The following is a 10,409-nucleotide window of genomic DNA, read 5'->3' as shown; positions in this document are numbered from 1 at the left end:
AGGTGCTAGCTTCTTGCATAGGTAAAATTCGTAGGTTGCACTTGTCTCTTGAGGCTACAGCTGCCGCCCAATTGTTTCCAACGTTTGTGCGTTATACAATAGGGCGAGCTAAACATGAAAAATGTGTAATGTTCAGCCTGAGCGGATCGGAGAACAATTTCTTGAGCATATACAGCAAAGTAGCCTGTCACAGGACCAGTGCGAAAGCTTTCAATGCTCCATTATTCGGCCAACGAAATTCGCTCTCTATGCGCAACAGCAAAAAATAATAAAACCCTTTAGCACTGCACATGCTCCCTAACTGTGCACGTGGCCCCTCAGTAGGTGAACTGCTCTGCTTCTTAGCGAAACATGAAGTCCTTTTTGACGTGTGTCCTAGTAATTTTAACAGCCACCGAGGGCTTTTCTTCCACAGATAATGCCGGCTGGGGAATTCACGATCCCTTCAGTAATCCTAAGTTCATGCAGCTAGCGCATTACGCTTTGACTCGTCAGCCGAATGCAGGCGGTATTCCTGGTGTTGCAGTTCGACTACATCAAGTAGCGACAAAGGTAAGTTGCAGTCGTGTGGTGTGAATCCTATCCATGGTGTTTGTTGGGTAACATAGTTTTTGGTTTTCACCGGCGTTTTTCCAGGGAGTTATATTCGTCGAAATGCGGAACATTATAATTTCGACACCCGTCTAAGTATACTTACTGTTCCTCGTACTACGTACTGATCTATACAACGCAATTTCGAACCGTCAACGGGGTAAATACCTAAAATAAGTTCTAGGTAATCTTCTCCTCAGGGCTGCTCATTTCTGACGAATGCTCTATAGCCCATAAATAAAACTACGAACAATGTGCATGACGTCAAGAGCAACAGTAATACGCCTTAACCCATTAAAGACCAGCGTGACCATATGGTCACGGTAGTCTGCACAGTGGATTTCAATTAATTACGATTAACAAAACCGCACCAAAATCGCCTTTGACGTGCCGTTTGACAGATTAGAGCTCCCTTTATGGATACCAAGTAGCAGCAGCTGTCAGTCGTTTTGTGGGAGCCCCTCGCAAAAAAGGGAATAAGTGTTGCTCTGTGAGTAGCGTTGCCATGCATTGCTCCAAGAGGTAAGCGTGTTTTTTTTTCACTACGTCTTTAAGCAATAGTCAGATATCCTTACTTCCGTATTGTTCTTTGAATATGTCACCTTCGATGAGCATTTGTGAAGGATTAATGTTTTATTTATCCATGAACGAGCGTGTTATCTTGCGCGTTGCCATATGGTCACGCTGGGCCTTTAGGTTACCAAACTTTTTATTTATTTTTTAACTGCATTCTCATCGCTTGCACGGCTTTTGGCGCGTTCTCGCGGTGGTTATTTCTTATTTTATTGTCTGAATAGGTTGATGTTGGAAGAAATAGCGAAGCAGTCGTAGAGTAACATGACGACGTGTCAGTGATTTATATCGAGCCGCCAGAGGCTAGCACCTATTCGGGTGAAAGCTCGGCCGATGAAGACTCAGGTGGGCTCATTGACATTCTAAGCAGGGCTCATTAACATTCTATTAGCCGGCGCTGAAACTGTTTTCTCTGACGGACGCCGCATTGGTGGATGCGACTCGGACGATGACGACCCCGGCGAGCAAGGTGACATAATATCAGAGGTTTCTTCTTGTGTAGTTGATGCGGCCATTCCGGCAAAATTATCCACTGCTTCTAAGTGGACGAAGGGTGATCTCCAGACAAGCCTTGGCATATTTCCCGACCCAAACTTTGCTGCTTACAGGGACTTTTCACCTTTTTAGTTGTTCGAACTTTTTGACAACGCCGTACTCGATAGGGCAAGTACTCGTATGTTGAGAAGAAGCGGATCAAGGTGGCCCATCCAAACACTGTTGCTGTACAAGATTTATAGCAGGGACGGCACAGACGGATGCAAATGCAGGCGCCAATAGGATTGCAATCCGTGGCAAAAGGTGGTGGTGGCCGATTATCACTCCACTTTGTGATCTATCTATCATCAACGCTTGGGCGCTAATTCGTAGCACAGGGTTCAACGTCACGCAGGTGGAATTCCGCAGGCAAATTGCACAAAGCTACCTGATGCGATGGGACAATAAGCCTAGAGGACCTGGTCAACGCAGAATACCAAAGACTGGTGGTGCCCTGACTGGTACGCGGTGTGACCAAGTGGCCCACTTTGTTGCACCAATACCCAATGGCAAGAGGTAGAGGTGTGCATGAGATAATTGCAACAGCGCGGTGCACACCCAATGCACAAAGTATAATGTCGGCATGTATATTCCAAGATTTAAACCATATCACACTATATAAGTGTTCGACTATTCGATATATATGTTTTTGTGATGTTTCATGGCTTGAAATAAATGTTTTTACCTTGGCGTATTTTGCTGTAGCGTAAGGGCCCAGTGTGACCATATGGTCACGGGCTGCATTTCAAAAACTAATTAGGCAAGAGTAATAATTTCTTGCATGTGAATTATTAGTATAAATGTAAGTTAAGATATGAAATTTATTTCAAGATAGCAAGAAAATAAAGAAACCGGTCCCTAATGGGTTAAGCACGATTGCCAAATCTTGAAAACATAAGACTTGACGTACAAAAAAAAAATGTTTTCTATTTTCTTCATCAGCTCTTTAGACAACATAGAATAGCTAAGCATGCGTATTCAACATGCGGCGTGGTACTTTAGGCAGGTTCATTTGGATATAATATACTAAACTAATAAACTCACAAATTCTTGCTAGTAAATGCAACTATTTCTTCTGAAGTGTAGCCATTTTATTTTCTCAGTGTCTAAGGATACGGTGTGTATGTTATTAAGGGTACCATGTGATTGACGATAGAAAATCGCGAATAACTACCGTCATCGTAACCACAAATGAGTAGCTTCTAAAGAGAATTCCCATCCTCCAACAGTTTAGAAAGTCTGTATGAGTACTATAAAGTCGGCTTTTAGCTCGACCTGAACAATTAATGCCTCATGCAATGTACAGTTTTTAGATCTACCTCTCTAAAACACTGCTGGGAAAAATACCTGTTTCAAACTTCACTTCTTTAATACTACGGAGGGTAAAGAATCGGAGAAGGACGAATAACATTTGTCGATGACAAGAATTTGTACCGATGATAGGTATCCTTGTGCTGTATTAGAAACATTTCTTAAAGGTGCATCGGTGCGACAAATATAAAAAAATATGTTTAAAAACCTCTCGCATGAACACTTGTATACATCGGGTCTGGTGGATATGTTTTGATATCGATAGAGAAATATGTTTTGATATTGATCACGCTTCAAGAAAGAGTCTGCACGATCACGCTACGGGATTTTACCCATAATAACTGGTGCCACTTAATTTCAGTGAGGTGAAAAATGCAAATACTTATACTAACCGCAATCGGGCTCCAGAAAAAGCATCTTAACAACCGTACTATGAACTGACAATGTCCTGACACCACCAGCTATAATGAAATTGCGTGATACGTGCCTTGCAGTATCAATTTACGGCGTCACTGGTTGAAAAGTTAAAATCATATTTGCCATTTCTAACGGTCCATCCTTCCTTTTGCGCCATCGTGTTCATAGTACAACGTTTGACGAGAGTACTTTGTAAATTACCCTCAGATATAACCGACCCCCTCATAGCCCTGACAGGTTGCAGTCGGAGGATTGGTTCTAGTTGTATGGGTATGGTATGCTTTGGTAAGTTGGGAGTAGCACCCTGCACCACTGCGCTGTCGTAAATTTTTGTCGTTTTATTGCTTCTACGCGCTTTCCGTCCTAATGCCACTCTGATAAAGGAGCCGTCTCTGCATTTATTTTGAAGGGAACTACACGCAGTGCTCTAACGAACGAGGGTGATGTTTCCTGTGTAACAGATAAGCTGTCGAGAACGTCGTAGCTTTCGCTGCGAAGGTCTGGTGCTGTCGCAGTAGCTGATTTCTGAGCTGCGGGAATTCTAGAAATCTGCTAGTTTTATTAACAATGCCTTTTAAGCATCTTCTGTATATACAGTTACTTCAAGTTCTTTGACAAATTCTTGTGATTATGTTGAAATTGCTGAAAATAGAAAGACTGTGCGGCGTTTGTCAGGAAACAGATGCATTTCAGATTCGAGAACGCTGAAGAGGCGAGCTAACGCTCTACTAATGAAGCCACCATCGAATCGCGACAGTGAAAAAGAACAAGTGATGGAAACATATCAGCGGAGGGCACAATTGCAACCATGACAACTCTTGAATTGAAACTAGACGCACATGGTCTGTGCGGAAGCGCGACTACTTGGCAGAATTTACACCGGGCTTTACTTATGTGAGAAAAACAACCAGTCCTCTATCAGGAACGGCTTCTGGTTAAATTATATATTTGGTGGTACGCTATATGGCTCTGCGACAAAACCCCTGCTGCTGTGGGCGGCTCTTGCGGACACCTCTCAGTACATTATTCAGTGCCTTCGGTGGGCCCTGAGAGCCGTGTATTTATATTCACGATCATCTTCATCTACAGCAGACGCAACACGTGCAGCAGCGGCAACTTCTTTACGTCCACTACAGCACGAACGTCTCTTCCAGCGACCTCAAATGACCTCTGTCACGTGTCGCTGACACCATATATATATATATATATATATATATATATATATATATATATATATATATATATGCTAGCAGAGCCAGATGCTCATGGCAGCAGAACCACAAATCGTATGAGAACGCCTAAGAAACGGTTTCATTTTTCGATGTTTGTAGCGAAGGACGAACAAAATTGGAGAACAGCTTCGCATGACCTCCAAAATTATGTGCTGCTTGAGGCTTCCCGCAGCGCGAGGATCATTCTCGTAGACACCGTGCTGGGACTTATGTCATGGACGCCAACCGTAAGAGATTCGCACCATCTGCTTGGGTGCTATTATAGTGCTGGCAAAAATTATAGGCCAGTCGACCCTGATTGTTTCAGTAGAGTGTAAAGTGCATGTATTACTAATTTAGCCAAAGGGAGATTTCATTGCAGTTGGCATTTAACTACGAATCAACGTAGCAAGCCTGGTGTCTTCTTCAGGAGAGTTTGCCGACCACGTAAGATTTGTTTTTGATTTTACAATATGGGGTTAGTTTACATCTATTCACTGAGATGGAAGAAATATTTGCGTGATTTTGCTTGTATAATTACAAGCTAGACACATCGGCGACGTATGGTTCCGTTTGTTAGTTATAATGCAGTATGTTGTTTCCACACAAGCTGTTACATGGACGCACATAAGTTGAGCCGCATGTAAAGTAATTATTCGCTTTGTCGACCTAACTGCTTAACTAGCTGTCATAGAACAGAAAAAAAACGCATCCAGCGTGCGTCTCAGAAAGCAATTACAAAGAAGAACGCTTCAATGTTCACGCCACTTTAATTAGGTATACCCATCAACGCTGCGACTCATGCTGAATATGACCTCCTATGTTTAAAATTGTGGTGCTGAAAACCTGTGATTCGCGTCTACCTTACTACGAACACCAATCTGGGATAAATCGGTTGAAGTCAGTGTTAAAGGCTTCAATCAGCTTGCTTATTCTACTAACGAAACTAATAAACCAGACAAAGAAAGTGCTCCAATGTCGCCCTCCTGAGAAAAAGACAACATGCATAAGCGATCGACAACTTCCGAAGTGGGGCTGCACAATATTGGCATAAATATTGGGCACCTCAATCCTGTGCGATTGCTCGAGGCTGACTGTTATGTTTTGATACTGTACGAAGGTGAAGCACCGAGCGCATTAGCTTCTCTGGCAGCCTTGAAGCACAAAATGAAGCGCTTTCTTTAATGTCACTGCTTCTTAAACTGAAAACGATGGAGCTTCTCACATTGAGAATAAGTCAGCTGCGCAAACTATCTAAAGAGTGTCCACCTAAAGGTCATGCCTTTCCACGGATATATAAGCAAGTGGCTTTGATTTTAAAAGCAGTTTGAGGCGATACTTGACAATAATCGGAAGCTAAGTGCCCGCGACAGATTTCGATAATTGAGGAGGTACTTGCAAGCAGAAGCAGCATGAGCTTTTGATAATCTGTAGACAAGGAACACATCCGACAAAAACGTGACTCAAATTCCGTAACGCTGATTTTTGGATAGCTTTCGCATCGAGCAGCAGAACCGCTACCGTCCACGCTCTCTACCAGCACTCAGGGCCAGACAATGAAATCTTCCTTACCTCAGTAAGGAAGCCTTCATTGCAGTGAGGCTACCTTATGTCACTCTGAAAGGTTCCTTACTGAGGTGCCCTCGGTGAAGGCTTCCTTGGTGCTTCCTTGGTACTTCCTCAGCATAAGAAGCCAAACAATGAAACCTTCCTTACCTCACTAAGGAAGCCTTCATTGGGGTGAGGCTACCTTATGTCACTCTGAACGCTTCCTTACTGAGGGGCCCTCGGTGAAGGCTTCCTTGGTGCTTCCTCAGCATAAGGTAGCTCCAAAGCTACCTTCATGCGTCCTTACGCCGCTCCTGGCCCTGAACGAGCGCTCCACCTCACTGCTTAACCACGTGGCATTCGCTTGCGCATGCGCACTGTCGCCCACCTGCGGAGAAGCGCGAGCACGGTACGTCTTGCCAGGCATGTTCGTTTCAGTCACGCCTGCGGCATGCAAGCATTGCTAGGCGTTGCTAGGCGTTGCAAGACGCCGGCGTGCCAGCGTTGCTGGAGCACATCAAGTTTTGCACTGTAATGCGCAACTTTTTTTTAACTTTAGTAAACGAAACTAGAAGAAAGCGTCCACGCTTCTCTATATTAGCTATTCAATTTAAAGATTGTGCGACGATACAACATTTTTTATAGAATAATGGTGTTCGCGGAAAGATTTGAAGAGATAATCTCGAACTCAGGCACGCGGCAACCGCTCCTTAGGTGAGGACGGGTGAAGGGAGCTTTCAGAGTACGCTTGCTTCCTCCATAGGTCCTTCGCTGTAAGGAGGCCTCACGTAAGATTAGGAAGCGCTCGAAGGAAAGGAACTAGGGGTGTGCGAATATTCGGAATTTCGAATACGAATCGAATATTTTCCATATTCGAAGCGTATTCGATTCGATAAATGCATGTTCGGAAATTCACGAATATCCGAGGACGGCCGAATAACGGTGGAAACGGCGAATATTCGGATAGACCGCGAATAATTGAGCAATTAACCAATTGTATGCTTGCTCCGCATTCTCCTAAGAACATGTTTATTAACTAAGAACTTCGCATGATCCGCTCATTATCCGTATGCTCTGTTTCAGTCTATCTGCTTCAGGCATTTGAAACATGATCAGTTTCGGTTTCTTTTTCGCCAAGCTTTATAATTCCAATTATTTTTGGAATGCCCCATTGCCTTGAAGGTTGCAAAGGCAACTCAGGGTTTGCTAACGTTGATTCAAAATGTATCAAGGCTCTTTGTGCGGAGTGAAAATTTGATGAAGTGGCCAGCCTAGGCATGTTTCTTGATCCGCGCTTTATGGCCACAGTTCATCAGGCATCTGGTCAGATGATCTGGCTGAAAAACCTTGTGACAAGGGAGCTCCAGGAAGCCGTCGTGGAACACCGTGGGGACACCGCCGTGCCAGCGTCGACTTCGTGTCCACTGCTGGCATCGAGTGTATGGAATGCTTTTGACGATCTAGTGATGAACAAAGAGAAGACACATTTGGCATATGCCCCTGAGGGGGAAGTTACAGACTACGCGCAAAAGCCTCTTCTGGAAAGGGGCATGAATCCTTGTGAGTGGTGGCAGTCCATTGGCCGCTTCAGGTACCCGCTTTTAAGTGCACTCGCCCGGAAGTACTTGGCGATCCCTGCCACTTCAGTTCCTAGTGAGAGTCTTTTCTACCGGTAGAAATGTGACAGTGCATAGAGAGCGTTTACTTTCTGGCCATATTGAGCAGTTAATTTTCCTTCACGACAATCTGTAACAAGCGTTTTACCTGACTGAGGGCATTACCTGAGTCCATTATCTATAATTGAGTACCTCTTTAATTTGAAGCAACCTTGTAAAATGCAATGTTATTTTTAAAAGGGTAATAAAGCTATTGTTACCTCTCTTGCAATTTTTTAATACTACACATGTATTCGATATTCGATTCGATATTCGAAGAGAGTTCTTCGCCTTATTCGTATTCGATTCGTAATCGAAAATTTCAATATTCGCACACACCTAAAAGGAACGTTTCATTGTTTGGACCAAGCTACCTTCATGCGTCCTTACGCTGCTCCTGGCCCTGAACGAGCGCTTCGCCTCACTGCTTAACCACGTGACGTTTGCTTGCGCGTGCGTGCTGTCGCCCACCTTCGGAGAAGCGCGAGCACGGTACGTTTTGCCAGGCACGTTCGTTTCAGTCACGCGTGCGGCATGGAAGCGTTGCTAGGCGTTGCACGACGCCGGCGTACCAGCGTTGCTGGATCACATCAAGTTTTGCACCGTAACACGCTACTTCTTTAGGTTTAATAAACAAAACTAGAAAAAAGCGTCCACGCTTCTCTATATTAGCTCATCAACTTAAAGATTGTGTGACGATACAACCTTTTTTATTGAATAGTGGTGTTCTGGTGTTCGCCTAAAGCTTTTAAGAGGTAATCTCGAACCCAGGCATGGCGGCAACCGCTCCTTACGTGAGGACGGGTGAAGGGAGCTTTCAGAGTACGCTTGCTTCCTCCATCGGTCCTTCGCTGTAAGGAGGCCTCACGTAAGGTTAGGAAGCGCTCGAAGGAAAGGAACGTTTCATTGTTTGGGCCTGAGTCCTCTGGAGACCTCTTTGGATTGCCGTCCATTTATGACGCACTTCCGAGTTACGTGATAGACCTTGGAGGTTTTAACGTTATCACGACCTCAAGCACGTCAATGGTGAAGCAGATAATGCTGTGTTCTGCTGATACTCGCGTTGCCTATCATCGCCAACAATGAAACGGGAGCACAAGGACATCCACTGCCAATTAAGTCTAGTGGCTGGCACTATGCTTCAAACCTTCATGTCCTTTATAATAGTCATTTACGGATGCTCGGAAAGAATTCAGCCTACATTCGATACAGAACAAAAGAATGCCGGCATGTCTGCTTCCTGCAGCCAACATGTACATTGTCGAGACCTAACATCAGCGGTCAAACTCTTTCGAAACATCGAACGTCAGCCTTTTCAATTCTGCTACATTCGTATAAAGTAACATAACACACCTACGAAGAAATTTCAGATAAAGGATTCTTTGTAGCGAGTCCCCTGGCTTTGCTGCACTATTCGTGGTTTGGCTATCGTTCAATGGTATATCGTCGGTGCATCACTTGTCGGCCCAACGAAAAAGACATGCTTGTTCTGTTATTATTCAGGCAGCTACCAAAGAGTTGCTGTCAACTTTCAACACAAAAGAAAGCGTAGTAGGCTGCTGTATTGGAGTCCCAGAAGGACAGGAGGGGGCGACAAATATAAAGCTGTTATTGCATATCGATTTTGAGAACTGGGAGATATGGACATCCCTAATAATAAAATGAAACCTCAGAAGAGCCCACTGCTTGAAGATACCCAATCGTTTGCTGCAAATGTCTTTGCCCGTTACAAAGTGACTGTTGCATGGAAACGAGATCGCAACACGCCTTGAAGAACAACCGGAGCGAATTATTGCACAAACAGTATCCTTCATAGTGACGGCTTTTGATGAAATTAAACTTGCTGCAGAGATACAAGTAAACTATGCAGATCCCACGCACTGTGGGGATCGATGTAAGTGAAGCTTTCTGTTCTGGTTGCTTTGATTGACGATAATTAGCGGTGATGTTGACAGCTAAAGCTTAACTTTTTCAACGTTTAGTCAAAAACGAGAGTGGTGAGTTGATGTTTAAGTTACATTGCGTGCACCACTGCTGTTTGTAGTACACAGCGCACGCAGTGTTTGCTTGAAGCGTTGTTGTGCGCCATGTTTCATAACCTCTCAGGAGGTTGGTCATTGTGATCGCCTCACATGACATATGCTGCCGTGGCTAAAGCATTAAAATTCAATTGGATTAAGGGCTGTACCTGCCAAAACCGCAACCGCACTATGAGGCACGTCTTTCTGGCGGACTCCGGATTAATTTTTACACCGTGATGTTCTTTAGCGAGTACCTAAATCTAAGTTAATGTGCGTATTCCATTTCGCCCCCATCGCAATGCGGCTGCCGTGGTTGAGGTCAAATCCGCGACCTAATCAATTCCCTAACCCCAAAGCTACCGCGGCGGGCACAGAAATTTTGACTTGACGGTCGACTGCTTCCGTAGTGTCGCCTGGACCCTGTGGTGCGCTTTAATTAAAACTGCTCTGCTTCTGCACGCCCTGCGTAGTTTGTCCCCTTGACATATTTGCAGGGTGCTTATTTTTTTTAGTTATAGCAACAACCTACCGTACCGTACCTTGAACTT

General features: G+C 44.4%; 1 protein-coding gene across 1 annotated transcript in view; it reads left to right on the top strand.

Annotated features, from left to right (window-relative positions):
* The first annotated feature begins 267 nt into the window (after nucleotides 1-267).
* LOC135903523 (uncharacterized) overlaps nucleotides 268-10,409 on the top strand; it is a 28,565-nt gene continuing 18,423 nt past the window's right edge. Inside the window, exon 1 of the mRNA XM_065433835.2 lies at nucleotides 268-552. Coding sequence (XP_065289907.1) covers nucleotides 352-552 — 201 coding nt within the window. The 5' untranslated portion in view covers nucleotides 268-351. The remainder of the gene's footprint in view (nucleotides 553-10,409) is intronic.

Source organism: Dermacentor albipictus, chromosome 7, assembly GCF_038994185.2.
Source record: "Dermacentor albipictus isolate Rhodes 1998 colony chromosome 7, USDA_Dalb.pri_finalv2, whole genome shotgun sequence".
NCBI lineage: Eukaryota > Metazoa > Arthropoda > Arachnida > Ixodida > Ixodidae > Dermacentor > Dermacentor albipictus.
Note: the sequence above shows the minus strand (reverse complement) of the source record. Positions and strands in the feature narration are given on the sequence as shown.